The sequence below is a fragment of the Scaptodrosophila lebanonensis genome, unplaced genomic scaffold (assembly GCF_003285725.1).
Source record: "Scaptodrosophila lebanonensis strain 11010-0011.00,11010-0021.00 unplaced genomic scaffold, SlebRS2 tig00000072-arrow-pilon, whole genome shotgun sequence".
NCBI classification, from domain to species: Eukaryota; Metazoa; Arthropoda; class Insecta; order Diptera; family Drosophilidae; genus Scaptodrosophila; species Scaptodrosophila lebanonensis.
In genome coordinates this window covers 6,804,969-6,831,726 of record NW_022060558.1, presented here as the reverse complement: position 1 = coordinate 6,831,726, position 26,758 = coordinate 6,804,969, and the positions used below count along the sequence as shown (strand labels likewise).

The 26,758-nt window shown below is 41.2% G+C and overlaps 1 protein-coding gene across 2 annotated transcripts in view; it reads right to left on the bottom strand.

Moving 5' to 3' along the window:
• Positions 1-1,594: 1,594 nt before the first annotated feature.
• LOC115625077 overlaps positions 1,595-26,758 on the bottom strand; it is a 55,794-nt gene continuing 30,630 nt past the window's right edge. Inside the window, exons 3-8 of one of the 2 annotated variants that reach the window (XM_030519966.1) lie at positions 21,795-22,027; positions 21,492-21,661; positions 21,139-21,329; positions 5,366-5,537; positions 4,664-5,232; positions 1,595-4,548 (exon numbers count right to left, since the gene is read on the bottom strand). In XM_030519966.1, coding sequence (XP_030375826.1) covers positions 2,246-4,548; positions 4,664-5,232; positions 5,366-5,537; positions 21,139-21,329; positions 21,492-21,661; positions 21,795-22,027 — 3,638 coding nt within the window. In that variant the 3' untranslated portion in view covers positions 1,595-2,245. Of the gene's footprint in view, positions 4,549-4,663; positions 5,233-5,365; positions 5,538-14,611; positions 14,658-21,138; positions 21,330-21,491; positions 21,662-21,794; positions 22,028-26,758 lie in introns of those variants that run through there. The other variant, XM_030519967.1, reaches the window with a different exon arrangement.

The window sequence follows — 26,758 nt, the reverse complement described above, 5'->3', positions numbered from 1 at the left end:
ATTGTTGCTTTCCGTAGCACTAAGGGGCAGAAAAATATGTTGGTAAGATTTTCCTTATACACTTGGAATTTGCACGGCGCTCAGCATATTTTGTTGTATTGTATTTAGTATTTGGTCTTTTTAAATACAAGATTAAGAAGTTTTCAATGCAGCATACAAATTAACTTTCACAACACAGACTTCCCTTTCGGTATTTTGCGTCGCTATTTCGCCGAGCTTACGACGTGGACTGAACAAATGTCCCTTTTATACACACTTGTTCGCTTTAATTGTGCGCCGTCCAGCTCATTTCACTGAAAGAGCGGAGCAAAGCTTTCAGTTACAACGCAATTGGTTGACTACTCTCAGCAAGGCTTGTGTTATTGTTTAGACTGGCGCCAATAAAAAGCTTTCTTTATGTATTTGGCACAGGGTGACACAAGTATTTAAAACTGATGGTACATACTTTCAAATATGAAGAAAACACAAAGAACACTCTAAAATGCAATTTTTGAATTTAAACTCTTGGAAACTCTTCTTGACAATTGTAATTTTTGTTCGTGCTGTTTCGTAATGTAAATGGCATTTCCTTCCTCCTGCATATGTACATAATTTGAACAAGCGTTTTGATCCCTTTATACCCTTCCGGTACTCTTGAGCTCAGTAATGGGTATATGGGGTCGTTTCAGTGTACTATTCAGCTATAAGAGGTCTGCTACTCCTTTTTCATTTAATCTTCTAAGCAGTTTCTTCCAGGTGTCACAAACCTTTGGGACGATTCACTTTACTTTTTCAATTGTACACCAAGTTTTGAAATGTGTTTCCACGCCACTTTCTACAATTGTCTTCGACTATTCCAACATTGGTAATTGGTCTTGCGTGCTTCCTTACTTATGAATAGAGTGTGTAATATTGGTTCAATAATTATTAATTTATTTAAGCAAGTGATCAATTTTGTTAGCTCTTGGTTATGCTAAATACTCAGTTTGGTTTACCAATATTCGAGAACAATAATGTAGTGGTACAAATTGAGTTACTGTGGCACATTTATGCTATCCTGAACCATGCTGTACGATAGCTTTAAAGCTCAGCATAAGCGAATACTTGCCTTCGTTTATGAGATGTTTGCAATCCTCTCGAATCAACTCATGGGCCCTTATTATGGGACCTTAGGTAAGACATGAAAACAAAACAACTCGGTTGAGTGTCGTCTCGTCAGCTGTAGCGATACGAAAGAAGCGAAAATTTTACGAGCAACCGAAGCCACATCTCCATGGGAAGCAAATTTCAAATGGCGGTCGAGTCAGCTGGGAAAAATACTATAAAAGCACGTAGTGTTAACAGGCGGCGAACCGATAGGGGGTGCGTCGACGAATTAAAATTTGCCGGCGCATTGCAAGTATGTGTGTATGTATGTGCGTGTGCATGTAAGGTTGGGTGGTTAGATTTTTTCTTTAAAATTTACGTTGGCAGAAGCAATCCCATTTTGCATGTTAAGGCTTCTGCATGATTTCCTATGTGCCGTGGTCCTCCTGCCGCGCGACTGCAAAAATGCCCCAAAGACTTAACAGTTGCTATGTATGCACAATTTGAATGAATATAATTTTCGCACGGCTTAGATATTGAAAAATTTATTACATTTAACTTTGTTCAAAAATGTATTTTTTCATGCTTATACGCATATCTTGCAATCGAATTAAACGTGCAATTCTAAGGGCTTACTCTAATGGCTTACTTTAGTAAAATATACAAGTATATTAGCGCAGGTCGTTGGTCCATTCGTGCCATAAGCTTAGTGTTAACTTAATATATGTGTGTACTATATGTATGCATCTACTACATGTAGGCACATTGTGTGCATATTTTACGATATGTTGACATAACTTGGTCGGTTGAAAACACTTTACAACAAGAACATTAACCTAACAGTAAAGTTGATAGAGAAAAATGACAGCTACAATAATGTTGAAAAAAGGCGAAATTCCAGAAGAGTCGGAGGCGCTGGCTCGCTTGTAACTAGTTTATACTCATTGAAGTAATATTGAAAATGTTCACTTAAAAGTAAATGCTTGAAAAAATAACATTATGCACGGCAGGCCGGCCATACGAACTGGATAGCATTTTATCCAGATGAACACAAATCCTGTTATACTTTAAAATGTCGACAAATTTTTCGTCTAGAAATATTCTGGTGCAGGTATCCCGAAAATAGTTCTTAAACTGAAATCCAAATGTACATAATGGTCCCCGGCTCCCCGTTTTGCTCCTAGCAGTTCATGTAGTTAGACGGTCCATGGTCCACTTGCTCTGTTTGTTTGCTCTGTTCCTGATCCGCGGCACCAGTTACGTTTTGGTAGACCTCCGCCTGCACTTCGATGCTACTTACTTGGGGACAGGCCACCTGCTTGGGCTTGAAGGAGCTGCACGTGGGTGTGCTCTTGCTCAGCTTACCGTAAATGATGTTGTTGCGCTCGTTCACCTTGATGGGCTGGAGCGTAACGCCATTTTGATAGTTGGGAGAACACTTGGCCTGCTGCACGTCATGCTCCTTGACCTCCTGTATGGTGTTCAGATTACTGCTCTGGGATGTCGCTAGGGGCTGGCTGCCGTAGACAGGTATGTTCGAGGGAAACATTTGATAATGATCCGATGCGGTAGGGCTGGTTGGTGTATGCAGTCGCTGGCAGTTGCTGCCCGCCATAGGCGAGGGGAACACAATCTGATGGCGTTCATCGCCGGGTGTAGAGTTGGGAGTAAAAACAGGCCGTGGGGTAGGTGGCACCATATAATCCATTAGTGAGCCAGGTATGCCCAGACGGCAATTGTAGCGACGATCCTCGTGGTCCGAGTGCGTGCCAGAGTCGCCAAGAGAGGCGCCGCTGCAGTTGCTTCCTGTGCTGAGGCGACCCGACGACGATGATGACGAGGAGACGCTCTGCAAACTTAGTGAACTAATGGGGCGTGCTGACGAGGACTTGAAGCTGGAGTTTGTGGTTATGGAGCTTTTAGTTTCATCTAGCATGCTATCCCCACAGCAGCTGTGCTTGTCTGCGGCTGCCTTGTGACGCGAGAAGAGCTTCTTAAAACGCTCGAAAGGAGTTTCGCGCTTTAGTTGCGACTTAACTTGCTCCTGAATACGCTCGTACTCGCGGCGCAGCTGATCGATTTGATCCTGCTTTTCGCGAAAACTTTGTTGCACATCATTGCGATGCTTCCACTTTTCTACCAACAGCTCCACATCGCGAATGGAGAGCACACTGTTCTTGAAGTCGTACATTATCTCGGCTAGTTCATCATCAGCGTTAGCTCGTGTGCTGGTGGAGGCGTCGGAGGCGCTGCGTTTTAGCGTTCCATAGCTGGGCTGTAGACGAGTTGTGGAGCGATGTGCCTGCGGCAGCATTGCTTCCTCTACTGGTCGATTGGAGGGCTGGAATAGATAGTTTCCATCATCTGGGATGCAGGTGTTGTTCACCACGGTAACAGGTATGTTTGAGGGTTGGAGCACATAGTCGTTGCCAGTTGATGGAGCAGGCGTGCAGCTCTCTAAGAGCTGTGAACATTCCTGACTGAATTTGTCGGTCTGATAAAGCGGAGGCGCATCGACTACATCGATGGATTTATTTTGCTCCTTGGACTGATAATACGGTGGTTCGTTGATGTACAACTCGTTAGTAGTTTGCTCAGGGCCAAGTGTAGGCTCGGGCAGCACCTTGTTTGTGTCGAAGTTTTTGCAGACATCGGCTGATGAGCCCTGCAGATTCTCATCTTCTGTTTCCACGCTTATATAATTCAGGTTGGAAATGGCCAATGTTTCGCTCTTGTTGCGGAGCACTTCCGGCGTGTTCTCGCGCTCCGAGCCGCTGGACATTTCCATGTACTCCGCTGAGGGCAGTTCCTTGGGTGGTTTGCCAGTGCCTTTGCCCTTGGAGGGTGATCTGGGTGTGACCTTTGACGCTACCGGCTCCAGGAGCACCTTGCCTGAGGTCGAATGAGACTTGGGCTGAGTTCCTACAGAGCTCTCGCTCGAATTGGCATTGCTGGTGCCCTTGTAGAAATGATATATGGTGGTGAACTCGTGCATTGCGGAGAAGCCATCAATGCTCTTGGCGAGCTTGTGGTGACCCTCCTGCTCTGCGAGCTCGGCAGGTGTGCGACCTGTGCAGTTTCGCACCCCGCAGGCTGTGTCTCCACCTGGACATTCCATAAGCTGGATACACAGGCGATTGAGGCCCCAGCGAGCAGCAAAGTGCAAGAGCGTTGGATACTCCTCTGGACTGGATTCGAGGCGTGTAAAGAAGTGTGGCTGCTTCTCGTACGGACCGTTCAGTAGGTGGAAATTAGGTGGCATATTGCGCTGGAAGCACTGCAGTAAATGTAGGTCCAGATCATCGCGCTCCGCTGGTCCAAGTCCCAGGGCTTGGCACATAAATTCAATTGGAGAGTCCTCAATGCGCAGCAACTGCTCCAGCTCTCTCATGCGACTCTCGCATTTAATGGGACGTGCACCCAGACTCTTGTTATTCTTCTCAATACGTATTTCAATCATGGTCGATACCTCCATGCAGGATTCTGTAAAATAATAATAATTGTTGTTGTGAAATTGTTGTGAAATTGTTAAATTCCGGCTGGGATTGGGATTCCAGTTAGATTCGACTATATAAATAAACGATGACTTGGTACCCACCTGGTATGGAGAATTGCAGAGTGAAGGGATTGCGGCATTTGAAGTTTCGTATTTCGAGTAGTTCGCCCGACTTTTCCACCAGTAACTTGAGTGTATCATCCTTCTCGAGTGGTTCAGCCAGCATGGCCACAACCTTGTTTTGGCCCACCTTCACTTTCTTTGGTAGAACTGTGAACCCCTCGTTACAGCTGGAGAAGCTTCGGGACATACTTGTGTTGTTGTCGTGGCACGGAGGTCGCTGGCAGAGCGCTCGCCCCAAAATGTCCGTCGCAATTCCCAGAATGTTGCTGATCTGCGCCTGATCATTGTCACGGACCGCACAGCGGCGCCACTTGTGGTAACTGGGCAGCGCCGTCTTATGGATCTCGCGGACCTTCTCCTCGCTAACGTCCAACAGTATGGCAAGCACCTTGTCCACTCGTATGATTGCCTTCAATTGGGCCATTAAAAATGAGTGTGATAGTGCCATTAGAGCTGGGCAGAGTATAACGATCTGCAGAGCTGTGTTTTGATATTTTTGGGTAATCTCCTCGCTGAAGGGACCATCTTCAATTTTGATGTGCAGAAAACTGCAAAAGGAGGATGCAAAGCAAAACGATGAAATATTGTGAACTGTGGACTTTAAATAAAGAACAACCATCAAATGCGATCCAATGTTGGATCCACAAGCATTTGCAATACATATGCAGATTCGTAACTCACTTGAATGGTTTCCGTCCGCGTTGTTTGGTGATCTTGTCAAAGTGATTCTTCAGAAAGTTGGCGCGCAAGAGGGCCCGCTCACTATGCTTGGCTGTGATTATTAGAATGTCGTCCATGTTGTAGCCCAGGCCGAGGCTGGTGGCGCTTTCACTGCTCGCGGTGCCACAGTTGTCTGTAAAATGAATTCAATATAGGCGATGAGTGAAAGTATTCCTGGCCGAGCACCAATAGATAAAATGAAAGATACCAGCAGTTTGTGTGTGAGCCTCATGTGCATTTGATAAGTAGTGTGTTTACTTAGGATTCGAGTTTGGCAATTTATTGCCTCCTCTGCATTCCTGAGTCTCAACTAATAATTCTCAGTGCACTTTTGTTTGCATTTCGACTCAAACAGCGCCGACGCAACTCACGTGTGATAATTTTGAGTACTAAGGACTGGTATGTAAACAGCAGGTCAATGGGAAATTGTGCCACCTATTTGTCCAGCCACTTATCGGTAAGTACTCTTATCGACTGCCCACAAAAGTCTTCCTGGAGCTCCCAGGTAAGAAATAATTACAGAAGAGCACACATACCGGTTAAATATGTATTGGATTTGTCAGCCAGTATTCTCTCGAAAGTTACTGATTATGGAAATGAATCTATCAGCTTATGTGCAAGCTGTCCGATTCGCTGCTTCCAATACCGATTGACTTAAATTGCTTGAACTTACTCTGCCACTCCAAAACACTTCGCTGAAGCTATAATTCGGCTCTTAAAACACATTTTAATTTGATGGACATAAGTATAAGCACTTGCCTAAGCTTCTAGATGATATTGTAGCATACCACAAAAGTGATGGATAATTTTATCACAGCTCTAAATTCTAAGAGAAGGCAAACAACATAATTTTCGTATTAACATAAAAACAGACTGATGTGTTGTGAGGCATTAAGCAATCCGTTGTGACAAATGAATTGCCGAGATTGTTTGGATTGTCGCGACTGTGAAAGCCCCCAGGAGTCTGTCTGGCTAATCAACTAGGCAGAAGCGCCTGGGCCGGCCATAAATTTCGTCACGTTTAGCGCATTTAAATAAATCTCAATCAAACTTCCTATATACATAAGTATTCAGTATGTATGTATGTATAAATGTACTTTGAATCTTTGCGCTCGAGGCGGGACCGCGATGTTATCTCTTGGCCAAACAAAAATTTACTGTTGCGCTTGGCGCGCGTTGCTGAACTTCTTGACACCCACAAATGGCGACGGTGGCAGCAATGATGGCGTAGGAGCTGCAGCTCGTCTGTGTTCCTGCCTGTCTGCCTGTCTGTCTGCCCACTGTCTCCCTGTCCAGCCGTCAGTCTCGTCAGCCGACGAGGCAACAAAATGCGGCGCTGTCTTCTCCTGTTGCAGCTGCTGCTCATTATAAGCCTGCTGCGGCTCCTCTCGCTGATGGTGTTCTTTATTTTGTTATTATTATTATAAATAAAGGCAGGGCGGAGTAAGTAGCGACTGTCACTGCCACTGAAATAGCGACAAATCGTGCAAGAACGAGAACTTCAACGTTGCCAGCCTTCGGGTCTCTTCTTTCATTCGCAGTCAAGTTCTGCTTCCTGCCCATTCGGTACCACAGCCTTTAAAAGTCTGTCCATTCGCATGCCCGGTTGTACATACAGTATTTGTATTCCATTTAAGTTGATACATTTCTAAGGAGGTTTGTTGAACGAGTATTTCTAATCAACTCGAAAATTTCGGTGCTCCATTTATATTCATTCGGTTCAGCTTGTGCCGAAAAACTTTCTGCATTTAGTGATTAATGACTGAGGCCAAAGTTTTGACTCTGGCTTTTAATAGCGTACAGTACTGTATAGTACGAGTATGTCTTTGTATGGCGTTTTGAACTTTTGAATGTTGTGGCCTGCAATTTATAACTCAATTACATGGCCAGGCGACAATTGCCAAACTGTGCAAAGCTCTGCTCCTCAGCAGGACGAGGTGACGGCTGAGGCTGGCATTGACAGCACTCGTCGCACTCAGCCTCTCCGTCTCTCCGTCTATCTGTCTATAACGAGGCAGCCTAATGTACGCAATTTTTCATCTGGCTGTAGCTGCAAATGCATTGAAATCGAAGTGAAACGTTTCCGAGGCCAAACATCTGTTAATTGTTAAGCAGCGAGGCCGACGACGCGTCCTCAAGAAAAATGGGACCCTTTGTTTGAGATAATTTTGCATTTAACTGCGCTGTTGCCATTTCTGTTTTTGTTTCACTGATTATTGTAAGTATGTATGTAGCATTTCTTACTTGATTTTTATACTGGAAGGCATGCGTGCTTCGTTTCGCTGCTGCGGCGACAATTTGCAAAAATGTACACAATTTCGCCTTTTGCGACTTGTCTTGATCGATGTGTTTTTAATGGTTTTTGGCTGCATTTCTTAATCATTTCTACACTCACTCATGTCCACAAGCTCGTAACACTCCTCCTCCCCCTCCGTCTCGTTCCCGAGCATGCAATTTGGAAAGAGCGCACAGCTTTTTCTGCTGCGCTTGCCAGCCATTTTTGTTCAATTTTCCAAATCACATTTAGCAAAATTTTAATTGCGTTCCGCGGAACTTGTCCAGTCCGAGCGCGATCGTCCAGCGATGATGCCAATTGTCATCTCAGCATTGCAGCTGTAACTAAGCGCGACCGAGGCTGGCGGCGCTTGTGCCCGTGGCTGGTCTAGTCCATTAGTGCTTTTAATTAATTGATTAAAATAAACGCTGCATACTTGTGTCCACGCGAAATTAGTTAGGCGGGCTCGCACACTTAGAATTGGCATTGTAGTGGTTTGTTTGGAGCCTCATTGAGAGTTCGTTCGTAAGGCAAATTTTTGCATTCAAAGATATCCGCAATATACTCGTAGCTCTTAAAAATCATATCAATACTCGTATTCGGTGCACATACATACAAGTACTATATATCGCTATTGAAAATTGATTTGAAATCTTTTCTTTCATAAAATCGAAAAAAAGCGCGTTACATTTGAAGCATCTTCCAGCAAAAGCGTTTTATATTCTAGAAAGGTAGATTTTAAGATAACCTGCGGAATCCAATCTAGAATAACTTCAGCCGGTAGTTAACTCCAAAATTTGTAATAATATGAAAAATATTTCGAATAAATAAGGCCTACATATTGCAACTGCTATGAAGAACAGCACGTTCTAAAAAAGTAATATAAGTGGACTGGCAAGGAACTGAGCGAAATGCTAAATTTTTGGTCAAGTTTTGTATTTGGTTTGGTTTTTTTAAAAACCATTCTAAGAAGCGCATAATTCGCTTTCCATATACGAGTAGCCTCAAAGATATTCCGTACTCCGAAATGCAATTCATCAAATTTGTTCTAAGGAAAGACACTTCTGAGTTTTATGAGTAGGGCTCCCATGTGGGATCCATACAAATTGTTTGTGCCTGTGTGTGTGGGGCTCTTCTTTTTTTGTTGTTGGACAATTTGAATAAATGCCAGTGCTGGTGACATTTTAGCAAGACATAAATCAACGACGAATAATGCGGGATGAAGTCGGCATATGGACGGACACCGCAGAAATTAACCCTCCAAAAATACACGCATTTACTTACGACTATACTCGTATACATACATACTCGTATGTATGTACGTGTGTTTGTATGTAAATAAATAAGGAAAGAAAGATGTGTGTCTGTGAGAGCTCAACAATTATCATTTAATTATGTCAACTGCAACTTAATTATGTGAGATTCTTTTAATTTGTGGCTGCTCGCACAGCCCCTTGAAAGCAAATTCCAGCTGATTTCGGTTAACTTAAAACTTCCGGACGATATTTAAATACAAAAGTAACTACAATGGCTGTACTGGTCAAGATAAATCCTTTTTTAAATTGCAAAGCCTTTTCTCGACGCAACCATTGTCGCTGTCGCTGTCGCTGCCCATTGACCCAAATCTCAGATGTTGCAGATCACCGCGAATTACTCGTAATGCAGATTTATGCGCATAGCTGTGAGGCCAGGCGGTCCAGGCGATGTCGCCACGACTGCTCTACATAGGCGTCGATTTGTCCACGACAGACTAAAGTATCGTGGCTGGTGAGCTAGTTTTGCGTAGAGATTTATTAATTTACGTACTGGGCACTGCGCATAAATCATAAATGATTTAAATTGTTTCAGCTCCCGCTTTAGCACTCGAACTTAAAGCTGGACAGCAGCTCTGGTTGTGCTGTCCCCACGCCTTCTTTCGCTTGAAAATTGAACGCTTGCACTGCGTTTCCGCCCACCAGCTGGTCAACTGCCGCTCGGGCGCAGTACGCGTAGCGTTAAATGTTCATTAAGTGGAAATATCTGCTATATTTTTGGGCCTGACTGCCTATACAGCGTGCGTGCTCGAGAATTTGAAAGCGGTCGTGCTGGACAGTGTTTCCTCTCGAATCGTGGACGCAACTATTATAAATGATCGAGCACTGCTTTCTGTTGAATGCGCCTGCATGAAGCTGCAATTGTGTTGGAAATCAGGGCATGGATTCATTCTTTGGACTAGGGGGGATGTGGTGTGTTGCAATGGGTCAACTAATATTTGACAACCCCCGAGAACTGTCACTGATTCCTCGATGGGCGGATCGCATCCATTGAACTGTGGTCGACAAAGTCTTCAAAAGCAATGTCCAATAAAAGGAAACATGTTTTTAAATTAAATAAGTTTTCATTTTACGAGTATTGTTGTTTAGTTTTCTAGATGTCAGATCCACATCAATTCGCTTATATCGAACCACAATTCATCATCGTCTGTCTTCAATAATTAATTAATTTAAAATAAAATTGTTCATACTTTTTCAGCTCAGTTAAATGTTCAAACAATAATATGGATTCAAGACATGGACTGCCTGTTAATGTCGTTATTACAAAAGCATTAAGGAAGCTTGCATGGTGGCATCAAATACCAAAATCCTAGCAATTCTTCAAATTTAACAGAGAAAACTGTGTTCACTCTTAAAAACTGTGAACGTTCTACAAGTAGAACAGAGTTAGTAGGGTTTCAGTTGGACATCTTTCTTAAACAAATTACATGATTTTTCGACATCCATCTAATCTCAACAGAGCCATATTTTGGAAAACTTGTAACTTGTAACATAACAATTTTGTGGTCTAAAATTACAGAAAAATTTATTTTCTTATTAGAAATGACTGATAATGAAAACATTTAAAAACACATCATAAAACGGATGGGAGGCGAGTTTTTTATATTTCGCTTGAAAATTGAACTAAAAGCAAACATAAACAACAGTTTTGAAATTTTACTTGGCCCCTGTCCGCGGCAAGTAAAATGATGCATGGAATATTTTTCTAGGCAATAAACAGGGAGCATTTTCACACTGCGTGCCGAGACCACGACCCGAACGCTGAACTTATTCATAGTGGCATGTAGGGCCTGTCTAAACGCTGAATATTTCCAAATAGAAAATCACAAGCTAGTACATTTTTGTAGCGCGGAATGTGGCAAGGCAAAGGGAACGAAAGACGCCATAAACTGTGCGATCTTTTCCTCTTTCGAAAACACAAACAACGTGCAACTTTTGCCGGTCCATTGGTCGGGGCTATCAACCGAGTGCCCCTGCTGAAAGATGCTGCAAGCATGGTTCTGATGAATGAACTGGCACACTTGCTCGAATAGCTCGAAAGGAAAGTTCATAAAGCGATTTGTTGAGTGTGCGTCGAATGGAGTCCCATGGGTACGTAAGTATTGGAAGTGTTGCTCGATATGCTGTGTTGTCCAGCTTAGCTTCATAATACGCAACTATGCATTTCCTGTGCCATGTTCCGAGACACACTACACTCGTATGTCTGACCAGGGCTGTCAATGTTGTGGCTTTGCCTGAGCTGCCAAGACATAGCCAATGCTGTCCTTAAAAGCTATCAAAAAGTATATACGCTGTGCACTATGTGCATGTTAATGCACATTTATTGGACTGTATTGCATTGTGGGGGGACTGTAAACAAAACTGGGAGGTCTTCGAGTATAGCTTGTCTCGATGTCGAGTTTCTGCTGGCTATGTCTGCGTTGTTTCTGACGATTTTGACATTTTCGTTTTGATATTGTTGTTGCAGCCATAAAAGGGCTTGGGAAAAAGACACCCTATCCTCTCCCATTTCCAGACAGATGTTTGTGATGGGCGTCGACTGTGTGAGCCTATAAAAACAACTCCGTCAAACTCTTTTTAGTCGATATTTTTAGACGGCTTAGTTTAAAATGGAAATTCGTGGTATTAGCGTTGAATAATTGAGCAGCAGGTGTCAAATGTCCGTATTTCATTCCTTCGCTCCCCAAATTCCCCATCTCCCAGGAAATTGTAATTTTTCAACAAATATTACAACTCAAAACTTGTGTAAAAGGCAACATTTGTGGTCTAAGAACTATGTATATGCTCTATGCTCTAATCATCCTTTACCCTCTCACATGGCTGCTGATAAATGGTCCCTACTCGCCATACTTCTATACACCTAGTGTCGTGTGCGGCTCATATTGTGTGGCATTTGAGTAACAAGAACATCTTTGTCAGACACTTCATCAAAAAACCCAAATGTTTCATCTTGAAGGTGTGCCATCGACGCTTTCATGTTGCTTTTTTAGTTACACATTTTATGTTTGTGCTGCTTGCTGGGCACATTTAAGCAACGCATCAAATGCATCAAGCGGAGGGGTGGGCGTATCCATCACCATGCCGCCACTTCACTGATCTATGCGTTCTGCAAGTCAATAAATGTCCTCATAAATTTTACAAGAACATGTCGAACACTTTTTGGTGTTCCAACAAATGCAACAACAGCGGCAAATGTTTTCATAAATATTTCGATAGCTGATTTAGGAATGTGCATTGAGCAGATCATTTGATGCGACAACGTCGGAGAATGGGAATTATAGACTTAACTCTTAAAGAAGATGTTCGGAAAAATATTAACACAACAAGAACATAAAATAAAACTTCCATTGGACTGCGAGTAATAATCCAACGGATCTTCCAAAGCGGATTTCAATTGAAAATGTTCGAGTCAAAACCACTATATGAATACTATATATGTATTACTTTTCTTTCGGGATGCTTCAAACTTACTATATACTAAACACCAAAAACCAAATACTCTTTTACGCTTCGGTGAGATTTAAAAAATACTAGTAGTTTTAGATGGCTTCGGGTCTTTGGGGTCTTATGAATAACTTTTATAAAGTGGTCGAGCCAAATTGTTTTATGTGCTGAATAAATGATTGTCAAGTGCGCCGAGATACGAGTATAGTACATACTTGGAATATATTTCAATACATAAATACTCGTATATGTATATGTATGTACATATGTACATACATGCTGGCCAAGGTTAATAGGCGTGAGTAAATTAATACGAGTACATAGGTATTAAAAGAGAGCCCGCATAATTTGCCTGGTATGAGTTTTTATGTATTGTCAAAATGTTATACCTATTTATATTTGCATTACATTTGGTGCGGGAAGGGCAGACAACATACAGTCTCATAACAGTAATGATATGTGTAAACAACGTCAGCGACAACAACTGCAACTTAACAATAATCAAGTCAAATTTTTTGTTTCCGTTTATTAAATAAAAAAGAAAAACAAAAAAATCCCAAGCCAAACGAGTGAAACAGAACGATGGAATGAAAAAGAGGGAGCAGAAAAATTGACGCCAGGCGCGCTGCATGCATAAAATCAAGTTGATAAATTTTGACTGAGTATGTGAGTGAGCGTGTAATGTTTAAGTGTGTGTGTGTGTGTGTTTGTTTGTTTGTACGTTTCCTGCTCGCAATTTATGCTGCAAGCTCCTCCAACACATGTAAAAAAACACATGCACACACACACACACACACACACACACACTCACACCATTGAAATTTATGCTTGCAATGTGTTGGACGTCTATGAGCGATTTCCGGTGCGTCTGCCACTCTCTTGTCTTCTCCCTCTCTTACACTGCTCTCTTCGCCTTCTGCAAAATACGTTACATAGCGTTGTCATGGTTATTGCTGTTGATATTTGTGCAATGTTGTTGTTCTTGCAGAAGCACGAGCAGAAGCGCGGCACCTGCCAGAGTTGCCACCTCCCCCACTGCCCACCGTCGACCGCCTCCTTCGTGCAAGCAGACGTTGCGCCTGCGCTGTCGTTTCAATCGTAATACCAACAAAAGCAGCAACCCCTTTCAATTATAATTGCTGCAGCTCTGAACTTTTTCTATTTTTACATTTGCTTTGATGGAGCATCAGCACAAAAACAAAAACTAATTTTGAAGTCCATCGATAGGCACGCGCTGTTCCTATTATTACAGTAGCTAGTTGCTGTTGTTGTTGTTTTTATTGTTGCTTGCAGCCAGATGCGCAATCTGCTGGGCGCCTCGCTCAAAGGATGCAGATGCAGTCGTAGATGCGTGTACGTCCCCTTGCTTTTGTGTCTGGCTTTCCCCATTTTTATTTTTTACAGAACGTTGCTGCTGCTATTCAGAATTAAAAAACAAAAACCTAGCTAGAGCACTTTAAATGTCTAGACTCTTTAAATGGCGCAGCTTCAACGGAAATTCAATCTGTGCTCTATTTTTGAGCATTCGCCCCCCCTTGTTTGAGTGTGGGTGTCTGTCTGTCTGAGCCCCGAGGGTCGCTCGCACGGCTGCTGTAAGCAAACATTGGCTTCGAAAAAACATTGTGTTCATGTTTCAGGATTATTATCTACAAGCCTACACGGACAAGTTTCGGCATGCACGCACGTATCCGGAAATTCTGTATGCATTGACTTTCAATCAGAACGGAAATTACTCTGATCCCTCTCCATGAAATCCTTTAATTGGAAATCTAAATGGAAATAAAGAGTTAATTAAAAACCCACGCACATATTCATTCGGTTTCCCTCAAATCCTGCAGCCAGCCCCATCAGGCGTTTTTCACTGCCATCCATTTTGTAACTGCGTCATTTGCATTTCGAGTGGTTTGAATTCTTTTTGAACTGCGCGCCAGCCACAACTCCAAGTGGATTACCAGTCATGCCGTTTACCTAATTGGTTTTTAGTGTTCGTGATAGTGTCGTACGCGCATTACCAGAGACAAGGGCAATCATTTGCGGCTGAAAGGGCGCTGGCACTTCGAATCGAAATGGAACAGGCAACGGCACTTGCATTGATAAGCGTTCTGGGTTACGGCTATCCACATACCGCACTCCATTTAAACTCTAGGTGGGGTAAAAAAACACACACACACTCACCGCAACAAAACGTTTCCATTTCAATTTGCTCCATTTCCAGTAACATTATAGCTGAATTTACTAGAATAAGTTTATTCGAGGCACACTTTAAATGCACATTACTTTGTCGCTTCTCCGTTCTGCACAGCGCATGCGCAAAGCCTTAACGTCAACTTGCCACAGTCCTTCAACTTCAACTGGCTGGCTGGCAAAAGTTTTCATTGTGATTATGTCTTGGGCCGCTCGTCGCTGAGCGCCGCGATTTAAATGCCAAGAATAATAATGAGCTGTATTAGGCACTCAGAGAGCTACTCTCTCAAACTCTCTTCCTCTTGGTCAATAAATAATGCAGTGAAAAGTTTATAAAATAATAAAAGTCTACGCTGGGCTTAAATGTTGCTGCTGTTGTCACTGGTGTTGTTGTTGTTGTACGTGCCCGTGACGTTTAATCAGCGCGCTATCCATTTTAAGTGGCAGCAGCAACAACGACTTGCCGCTTAGCTTGGCTATAAACGGAATTATCGCTTTTTAAGTGGCAAACGCAATTTGATTGTTTTGCTATTTTGCCTGTCAGCGGCCATAAAGCCAGATTTGTTTCTTTATATTTTTCGCATACCCTTGACGTGTAATTCTGGCACGCTGAACAGTTAGAATCATGGAAGCACGCTCGCGTCTTTCTCTGACAGGCAGCCTGTCGCGCGGCCCGACAGATACGGCAGACAAACAGACAAAAAGGCAGTTGGCCGATGCACAGACGCAGATAAAAATTAATAAATGAATTGTATTTCTGATTTGAACGGTTGGGGCGGACAAAAGCTAGGCTTGCAATAATAAATAAAACAACATTTTATACGAAAAATATCTGAAATCAGTAATGAATTTCGTTCAATATTTGTTTTCTATCTCTTATTTAACTGTTTGTTTAAATTAACAATAAAATAGGCTTAATAGGCATGCGATTGCAAAATTTAAAATTGATGGTTGACTTACATTGAAAATAAACTTAAACTTGCTAAATCCAAGGAATATTAGAAAAATCTAGTTGTAGCTTCCATACTTTTTGTTATACATATATGCAAAGGTACACTTTCAATAAAAACTTATTGCGGAGAAGTGTCTAGGTGTCTATCGAAAAATCATAACCTTGTCCTCTCCCGGACTTAAAAGAAAATGTGTACCAAGCTCTTGTGCATTCGGGTATCCATCCGATTTCATGCAGACAGATGAACGGTTGCTAAATAATGCTAATTTAGTAGGAAACATTTCCATCTGATTCGCCTCTATACTAAATGAATTGATCAATGAATGTATCTTTACTTTGATTTATAAAAGAAACAGATATTAATATAGACATATTTATAGGTAGGATAATAAATAAGATTGGTAGTTATATAAAGATATTTAGACAGATATGTGGTAGAGTATAAAATACAGATGCAATAACAGCAACTGTACTTTTCCTGTAGGAGCCATAGGTACACATGCTTATGGTGCTTAAAATAGTCGGACATCATGTTCAATGACAAAGGAAACAAACAGACAAGACGTGAGCAAAATTTGATTAGGTATCGTATGTTTTTGTCTGATTATGCTGAGGATATCAACCCGAGGGCACAACTATATTTTGCCTTTCTGCCTTTGGATGTCCAAAATTATGTAAATTGTGTGTGCGGCTCAAAGTTTAATGAACAGGCAATATTTATGAATGCAACAGGTGTGAGCGGGTCGAGCGGAGAAGACCCACAAAAAGACACTGTCCCAGTAGGACTTGTTGCATTACTGTTTGATTATGCAGCCACACGTCGCTGCGCAGGCTAATGCCACCGCTTGCCATCGTCTGTGGTGCCACCAGAAGCGGACGAGGCGATTTTGAATGGTGTAATGAACCCTAGCCAGGCAACCAGCTAGTGGGATTGCCCGCCATGCCACGTTGCAGAAGGCGACGGTGTGCCATAAACCTTATTTTCTTTGTGTATCTCCACACATGCTACTATGCTCGTACTACATATACATATAGTATACTTTATACTCGTATACTCGCATACTTCTGCTCCAGTGCGTGTGTAATCTGATAAACAGATGTGCGATTGAAGGCATAAACAATTTTACAGTACGTTGGCTGCAAAAAAACACACAAAAAAAAAACAAAAAAACACGAGTGCATTTCAACGTTTGACCTGAAATCACCTGTTACACATTTTTCAAAAATGTATGAGGAGTGCGTTGGAAATATGAATTTGATAGATGCCTTTGCTTGCTGCATAAACACCAAGCTGTTTGATGTTGAGGAGAAGCAGCAGCATTTGCGTCGTTTTTTAATTGAGTGCGGGCCGAAGCATCAAAAAGTTGCAAGCATTATAGAATTCAAGCTAAGTAAACAATATAACCAACTGTTTTCTTGAAACGAATTGCGGCGTCACTTTCGAATCTTCCCCCATATCACTATACAACATGAAAGGAAGCCCCCATCAAAGCATACGTGTACACCATAGGGAGGGGGAAATGTATCTACATACTTGTTATAGATCAAGGAATCCTTAAATTCTGAAAAAAGCTATGTTCTTGCTGTTATAAAGTCACTTTTTATAAGTTTGACTGGAATGTCGTCAATACGTTTAACCATAACTCTAAAGAAGATTTTGTTCCACCCAGAGTGTCTAGAGCTAGTTTAACTGATTTTAATTCTTTTCCAATCCCAAACACAAAGCTTAGAATAATCAAGCAATCATTTAAAAAAACCATTAGTTGGAACCGAATAGTGTATTGTTGCCTCCCACTGTGGGGTCCATCTTCACAGCACAGCCTAATTGGGATTCTTTGATGTGCAAAAATGTTTGCTGTTTGGCCAATTTTGCAAATGCTCGTCAATTTGTATGCGCGATCGGGAACGACCAAATGTGGCTGCAGACCAAATTTGGCCAAAAGCAGCAGCATTGCACGCGCCAAATGCCGGATTGCTGGAGTATTGGAGTGCTTGGGGCCAGTTTGGGCTTCCGTGCCACTTACACGTTTGAACGACTGCGACGACCGACAACATGCCTTTAATTATGAACATTTCCCTATACACTTTGCCAATTTATGTTTCTGCTTGTCATGTCGCCACACCCACTACACGGCCACCATAACTATTACCAGCTCCATAGCCGTACCCATCGCTTCAATTCAGTTCGTGTATTGACTTTTGTTATTTGTTGTTTTTCCCTTTCCGTTTGTCCATGTTGCCTGTTCGCCATGTGGCAGGCAACAAAACAAAAATTGAAAAACTCAACTTTCCTTTTGTTGTTTGTTCAAAAAGCGGAAATGTGTGCACAACACCACCATCTCCACCCCCACCTCCACCACTCCACTACCACTCCACTACCTTCAGCACCATCGCCAATAACAGCAACAGCTTTGTGTTTGACTTATTAGCATATTGCATATTTTGAGTTGAAAATTGTAAAGCTATCCATGGGTTTTCCCCTCCATATTGGAGGGCCAGGTCAAACGCTTTTCCCTCGGCCATATTCGGGCATGGGTCATTTAATGGAAATTTATTATATTTCTCCATAAATTCGGAGCTAGTGAGCTATTCATTGGTGACTATTTAATTGACTTTTCACCATAGGTTCCATTGGAATTACCTAGTCTCCATTTTAAATGGACACTGACTATAATTCTGGGCATAGGAATTGTGTCAGCCAGAACGGACATGTATTCCTTAAGCGATGAATTCACGTTACTAACATTTATTTATTGCTGAGCAATATAAACATCAATATAAACAGCTACTTGAATTAATTCATGACAAGGTCAGTTGATTGCTATTTTCACCGCACAAGGGCTTCTATTTGCGGGCACAAATAATGTATCGAGTTCGGCCATATCAGATCACTCTATATATGTGTAACTATATATCTATCATACTGTCATAGAAACGTTTTTGTATGGACAACTTTTTTGTTTATAAAGATATTAGGACCAAAATGCACCTGGAACCATCTCTTTTGGTTTGCGGATGCTGGCCACGAAAGAACAAATGCAAATACATAATGTATTATTTCTAATGATCAATTAGATAGCATGGACACACCAGTATATATGCATATATACATCACGATCCATGTCTATGGAGTGTTAATGTTTTTGTTGTTAGGCAAAGTAAAGGGAACAAGCTTCGACGCAATCATAAATATATCTGTAGTGATTTATTTATTATTTATGTCTCCATTTAACGGATGATTTTAACTTTTTGTTTCTATAATATTGTAAACTTTTCTGAAGCCACAGATAATTAATTCAGAATAAGATTTCAATAAGGGATTTTATATAAGGGATTTTAATTTTTTTTGTTAATTTTTGCGCACTTCTGGTAAAGTTTCCCCCCTGGTTGCTCGCAATTCTACGAGTATAGCTAATATTTTAACTTCCGTTTGCGTACATCTTCTTCTTGCTTCTACTATGCTTACAAGCCTAGGTATAACGGATGTCGGATGTTTTTTTTTGGAGCAAAGGGTATTCATTGTCAGTGTAAGAAAGCGGAAACAGATTATTTTGGAGTCAAGCTGGAGTGACTTTACTGCTTTATTCACTTGAAATTGAAAGTGGAAGCGGAATGGAAACATACTTATGATTTGTTAGCTGGCAATAAATCGACTTCTGCCTGCATAAACAATACAATCATAATATGGTGTCCTGTGTGGTATTTAATAAAAAATACATAGACGCCTGTGCGTCCTTACATTGATGATAAAAAATTCAGCTCCAAACGTCAGTGGCATTCATCATGAAGGCGACTGTCAGCCCCTGCGGACTATCAATGTCAAATCGGCCACAAATGTCAGGTTGCCAACCCGTCAATGTTGATGCAGTGAGTACTCATTAAGCCAAAACAGAACTAACAAGGCGCGACTCTCCGGCGACAACAACAGCAACAACAGCAACAACAGCCATAACAAGCCTATCAGCCCATGACAATTATCACTTGCGTAAACATAACGAATGTAGTAAAATGCAAAAGCGATGTCGCGTGCGGGCGTGGTGGAGGTGCTTTGTTTGTGGCGCCTGCCTGCTGATGTGGTGACAAACAAACAGGGGAGAGGGGAATAGGAGACTGGCGAGGCAGCTTAATATGCAAACGCGATCCAAAGTGGGCGGTGGAGGGTGCACCGTAGTTAACACGCTTCTGAAGCGGTTGATTCCAGTTGGAGCAACACTCAACACACTGAGCGAGCTAAGAAATTGCCTTCGGCAGCGTCTAGATACTAGTCTACGAGTATATAAAATATTGGCAGCAATACAAATATGTAATGAGATCTGAACCACACTTGGCGATTAGGCTTCATAATATACCTTCCACACTTAGGGTAGACGGTTTTGCAAGTTTTCGCACCGAGAATCTTTCTAACCACATCATGATTGTGCTATAATCGAGTCATATAGTGCACAAGTTTTAAATGTGGGGAAAAAACATTTATTACAAGACTTATATGATTTGCAGTCGCTTCAACGTTCTGTTCATGTATGTACGTACCTATTCGATTTTGTTTATCATTCTGTATATTGAGTGTTAAGAACTAACTAGCAAAAAATAAATAACTTGGCCTTTTCAATGAAGGGCTTAAAATGCAAATGCGAAATGAGCTCAAGAAATGTGAATTTTTATTGGATTTTAGTCTCGGACTGTAGTAACAGCTAACTTTTCTAAAGTTTTGAATTAGATTGCAAAAAAAAAATTAATTTCCTTGAAAAAGGCTTGTCACTGTGTGTGATGTTGTAGTCGAGAAGAGTTTATTTCACTATTAGGTGAGTCTTCACTTCCCTTTGAGACACACTAGTTGTGAAGCACTAATGTTTTTAATGCATATAATACAAAACAAAAACAAGTATTCTCCTGTTCATTAAAAAAACCATCAAAAACATCGCCGCTAAACGTCATGCTAAGCATATAAGAATCGAAGTAAATATAACATGTAGTCCTCCACCGAAGTTTTCTGCGTTTCACTATGGCTTTTAGATAGACTGCGTCCAACTATATTATTTTGTCATTAATTTGGTGGTAAACTTAAAAGTTTTGCTACAAACGAAATCATATGGCTTGTACAGCTTTTCGATAGTTGTGAACTGACATAGTCGGTCTCGACATATTGTCTGTGTCCATCAATAAGAAACTGCAATGCAATAAGAACTTGCAATATTTACTTGCTTTGTTGTGTTTCTTATAAGGGACTATTGTACATCAATCACCAAACAATTGATGATCGCAACAAAACCCCTCCAAATGTCATTAAATTAAATCATTTGAGTTAGTCGATAATACCTTCATGTCTGTTGAAACTTAGTTTTACAAGTTTATATATATTATATATTAGGGAGAAAAGACGTTTGCTGTGTGATCACTTAAGCGAATGGTTCTGTTTCTAATATGTTTCGGTCTTTTTGAAGCATTCTACACTTATTTAAAAATAAGTATGCACAAATAATGAATGAATGTTGAATAATATATGTATGCGTGTTCATTGAATTAAATATGTGCCTGGACTAATCAATCTGTTTAAACAGCCACTCACCTCTTCTTCTGTGGGATGTAACTCGCAATTTGTTGGGCGAAAGCATCGGTGGTCGCGGAGCCATGGTGCTTGGAGCCTCATCCGGCGCGGCCAGGCCAATCGATGTGTTGTGCTTCTGCTGCTGCGCCCAGTTACCAAATGAGTGGCGTCTCAACCCGCCGCTAGGCAGCGTGTGGTGGCGGTGCGATTTGCTGTAATCGTTGGTGGAAGATGAAACGAGAAGAAGAGCAAAATCACCCACAGTTTGCAAAATGTCAACAGCTGCATGCGCCACATCAGGCAGAGACATCCTGTCAGCAGTTTCTACTTGTCTACCCATTCCAGACGCTGAATTCCCCAACTCCCCTACTCACCTTGATGGCGATGTCAATGGATTGAAGACCTCGTCGTGGTCCATGGCGGTACTACCGGGGCACAGTGAACTGTGCGTTTCGTTGAAGGAACCGAGGCGTTCGCGAAACGTCTCCGAGTGCGAGTTGGACGAGCGCTGGCGATGCATCAGCGGCTGCAGTTCAAACGATTGCTATAAAATGATAGCAACGGAAGGGGAATAAATTAGAAAGACAGAAACAGGAAGTTGAAGATTTGCAGATAAATTCGAATTTTATGATCAGTGATGTTGGGTGTTATTTATGCGTATTCGCACTTCCACTTACTTGCGAGAAGCCGCCCAGAGAGCCGAAGCTTCCGCGGGGACTGCCAAAGGCCATCGTTGCTGTCGTATCAAGGTTCGCCGATGTGATTAGACGCGTGTGCTCGGGATTGCCGATCTGCCGGGGACTGCTGCCCTTTGCATTCCGACGCTTAAACATTGAGAAACCTTTGCTAGACGATTGAGAGTCTGGTGTGTGCGGTGATTTGGAGTCATTGTAGAAATAATACGGATTATCTATAATGGCAGAGAGGTTGGAGATATTGATCATATTTAATTTGTCCGACCAGAGTATTTGGTCAAGATTAATTTGTTAAAATATATTCAGGTTTCATTGGTTGATTTTACTCAATTCCAAAGGAGATCGTTTATATGTACTACATTAGTTTTCGTTTTGAGAATGATATATTTAAATCATAAAATATTTATATTAATTATTGTCATTAAAATTTCCTAAACCATTGCAAGAACATACGACTTTTGTCATATCCTTATTTTTAAGGTAGGAGCTGCAATATTAGTGGGGTAATCTATATATAACATAATAATTACGAAATTAAAGAAATTCGTGTTTTTTGTTTTTCTTTATTCTTTAAGACAATGTATGATAGACCGGTAATATATGTAGATTTTTACTCAGTGTTTACCTGAAAAAAATGTGTTTGTATTATCCACAGTAACAAACATCTTGAAACTGCTCCAATCGATAACGAAGTATAGGTGGGTTCAATTCGTAGTCACTCAGACTGTGCGGCACGAGTGTGTATGTCCATCAATTACAATTCACATTAAAAACTGCGATTTATGATGCATTTGGTGCTTTAGTGTGAGTATCAGACCCCGGCAACGCACTTTCACTGCGCACGCGCCCAAGTCCGGTGGGTAGGCAACAAATGTAAACACAACAAATTCACAATCACAGTAGCGTGCCAAAAATGGCAATGGGAATAAGCCCAGCTCAAGCTTTGGTGGCACTATTTTGAAATATGTTCAGTGTCTATTAAATGCTCAGTACTTATAATTTAAAACTCTAACACATGAATTCAAAATCTAACGGTCCGAATTGGCGCTTTTGTTTTGATTGAGTTTCACTCCGCGAGCGCGTGCGTCTGAATTGAATTCCCGAAACGGAATAAATTCTAAAACTTCAACGAGAACAAAACACTTGAGCCATCGGAGGCGGCCACGACCGTCGCTGCTGCTGCTGTCGCTGCTGTTGCTGCTGCTGCCCTCGCACCGTCGCATAGAATCCCTCGCTGCTGCTTCGAATTTATTATTCCATACGCTTCTTCTTTCTCAACTTGACGAACGACACAACTTGCAGCGTGCCTGTCGGACAGCATAAAAAGCAGCGTCTCTCCCTCACACACGCACTCTCGCACTCCCGCATACGGGATCAGTGTTCAAATATGGCAAACATATTGCACCCACACTCAGGGCTCGTACTCTACGCTGCAGTTTAGTTCGGTTAGGGAAAATTGCTGCGTTGTGCGTCTGTTTCGCTGCGCTGTCGCTAACATGGAAAACTGAGAAAGGCAACCCGAGCCCAATGGCTGCGCTCACTTTTCTGGCTGTTTCTGTAGTTGCTCTTCTACCTACCTGTGCATGTGCATGCGTACATACGAGAACACTTCTTTCCCAGTGTGCGCTTTTCGCATTATCAAAATATCATGGCGGTTCTGTGTTTTTGATTCTTAACAGCACCGTCCACCTATCCATGCAGTTATCCAGTACGTTTGGTGTTGGCCTCGTTGCGCATATTTTATGAGTTCCGAAAGGAACGTGAACAACAAAGTCCTGCTGATTTTTGTATTCCTCGAGTCTTATCAGTGTCAACGTTGTAGTTTGTTTACGGTCTGCGGCTTGCTACATTTGTTTTTATTGTCGTAAGCAACAAACACTATATGGTAAGTAATTGCCAATATAGAGAAGGGCTTAATACAATGGACAATACTGCAGTGCTTTCTTATTGCTGATTCTATGATGGTACGAACCTAACTCGGAATTAAATGTTTTTATTTCATATACAGTACAGTAACCGAAAACAGAAGAGAATATTGTTCTTGGCTGTTTGGGGTCGTGGTATTGGAGCAAAATATTTCTATAATAACTTTTCTTTGGATAAGGAATTTAGATAAAGGAATGAGATGATACAATATATAAAGTGCGAAACAGGGATTCGAATTCCAGGCCGTCTCCGACAGACGGTTGGACGAATATGCCTAGATGGAATTGTTTCGCCATGCTGATTAAGAATATATGTTATATACATACGAATATGTATACTTCGTAAGATCGGAGATGCCTAAAACATAATTTGCACAAGCTCTTTACAAGTATACTCTGTACATGAAATGTACAGAAGTATATTATGTTTGCGGGAGCTGAAAAATGTAACAGACAGAAGGAGGCGTGGCAGACTCCACAAAGTATATATATTCTTGATCAGCATGACGAGACGAGTCGATATAGCCCTGTCTGTCTGTCCGACTGTCCGTCTGTCCGTCCGTATGAACACCTGGATCTCAGAGACTATAAGAGATAGAGACACCAAATTTTGCACAAAGATGCCTTATGTGTGTATTTTATATGCGTTTTTTTTTTATTTTTTTGATTTTCCCACCTATGGGGGTTTTCCCGATTTTCCATTCGTATAATCGCCTATATCTCGGAGACTATAAGACCTAGGAACACCAAATTTTAGTCCAAGATGCCTAGTGTGAAATTTTGAAAATACCCCCAGTTGGTTATTATGTGTCCGTATGCCAAGTTTCACTATGATAGACCGATTTAACAAGAAGTTATAGTCATAAATATATTTGCTGCTGCAGCGCTGCTCAAGCGCTGCCCGTGGCTGTTGATGTTGCTGTTTGGTTGACTGGACACATGTTTACACAGACACGAATAGATGCGCATAGGCATACATACACTCACACAACCGCAATTGCTATGTAAATGTGCAATTATACACCCTTTACGTGAGTTCGAATACCGAGAAAGGTAAAATCGAACAAATTTTTTTTTAATTTTCTTAATTTTTTTTATTTTCTATAATTATTGTAAACATATGTACAGAGTATTTCAAAGTCGGGACCCCCGACTTTAGCTTTTTTACTTGTTTTAGCTTTACAACTATTTAGCTCTTGTCAAATATTTGCATTTAATATACAATGTTTAAAACGTTTTGGGCAGACTCTCATTTTAAAACCTATACAAGTAGTTCTCAAATGTTGCACATAGGTTTTTTATTAAAGCCTGTTTGCTATTAAATACATTGTAAATGTAATCAGAAAACTAAAATAGACAGCTAGAAAAAAGAAATTTTAAAAGAAGCTTGTCATCAAAGACCAACATTTTACATGAAAGTATTTTAAAAGTGTTTGCCGGAGCGAAGCAATTGGCAAAACAGTGAGCATTGCCAGCTGAAATGGTAAAAAGAGCAGAAGCACGAGTAGTAAACATATCCATGTGTTGGCTGTAAAATTCCTAAGTGGACGCAGGCAGATGCCAAGAACACAGACCCTGACACACATGTTCTTAGATACTATATATACTATTGCCAACTTGCTAAATGTCCGCTGCAGATGCTAGAGAGAGTTTGCACATTTCGAGGTTCATAAAAATATAGTCAGAGGGAGACTGGTTCCTTAAGTGCCCAAGCAATAGCCTTTCTTCGGCTTTGGGCAAATGGCGACGACCAGTCGCTGAACCACATGCAAATGATCTTGAAATAGTGTACTCACTATAGAGTGTATTGTGTTTGAAGGCCTGAAGTGCACATAAATGTCATGTGTTTGTCTTCGCCTGCACGCTCCATGCACGCTCCATGCACGCGGATTCCAGCTCAACTTCGTTTGTGTGCTCTATTTTCTGTCGTGAATACTTCTGTTGATACTCAACATCGCAAAAGAAATGTCTCGGTTGGGGCATTATTTGTTACACTCTTTGATTTTTTCTGGTGCTGACAAGTTTATTGTTTTCACTGTCTTTGGTTGTACCTATGGTCAGTTTGCCGCAATAGACCCTTTTCATCTTTGCAATTTAAATGATATTATTTGTACTAGTACTTTAAAAAGAATACAAAAACAATTTTTAATACATACCTAATGCAAACGAATGCATCTATCTATCAATACCCATAATTTTTAATTTTGTATTTATTTTTTCAGTTAGCATCCAAAAAGGGATTTTTTTGTTGGGATATGAACTCTACATATTATGCGAAAGCAATAGGGCGATTGTCACGATGCGAGCTTTATAAAATATTAATATTAAATTCTTTAATAAAAATACAATACACATCCATGTAATATACATTTTTTATATTTTCATATATTTGTATACCCAATCAATAATATATACTATACTTTGTGGGGTCTGCCACGCCTCTTTCTGCCTGTTACATACATTCGCACAAAACTAGTATACCCTTTCACCCTTTGGGTACAGGGTATAAAAATGAGTCCTAGTCAAAATATTTCCTAAGAATGAAGTCTTACAAAAAAGATGAAATGTAGTAATACCAAGAAGGCAAGTAGACCCCTATCATTATACTCAAGCATATTCGAAATCAGCAAACAGACGAGCAAGGGCGTAGGCAGCTTTTACCAAAGGGGGGCCCCAAAAATTTAATTTAATTTAATATTTTTAAGGCAGGAGCTAAAAAAAGATAGTGGGTGACACATATGTTGAGGTGTTGGTTGGACTGATTTGCAGTTTGGGATCTCAATTTTTTTTTTTTACTTTTGTCATCCTGTTCTGTAAATCCCTCATTTCATTGTTAAGTGCTGACCACATTGTCGGCCCTTCTAAATATTCCGGTTATAATAGCAGTAATCTAATGTTGTTATGTTATACATCGAGGCATAAGTAATTGGCGTCGCTCGGTTTGCCAGCAATTGTCTTTGCAACCATTGCCCAGATCGCCGCTGATCCCAGGGCTGTGGGCATACTGTTCGTACGGGTCCA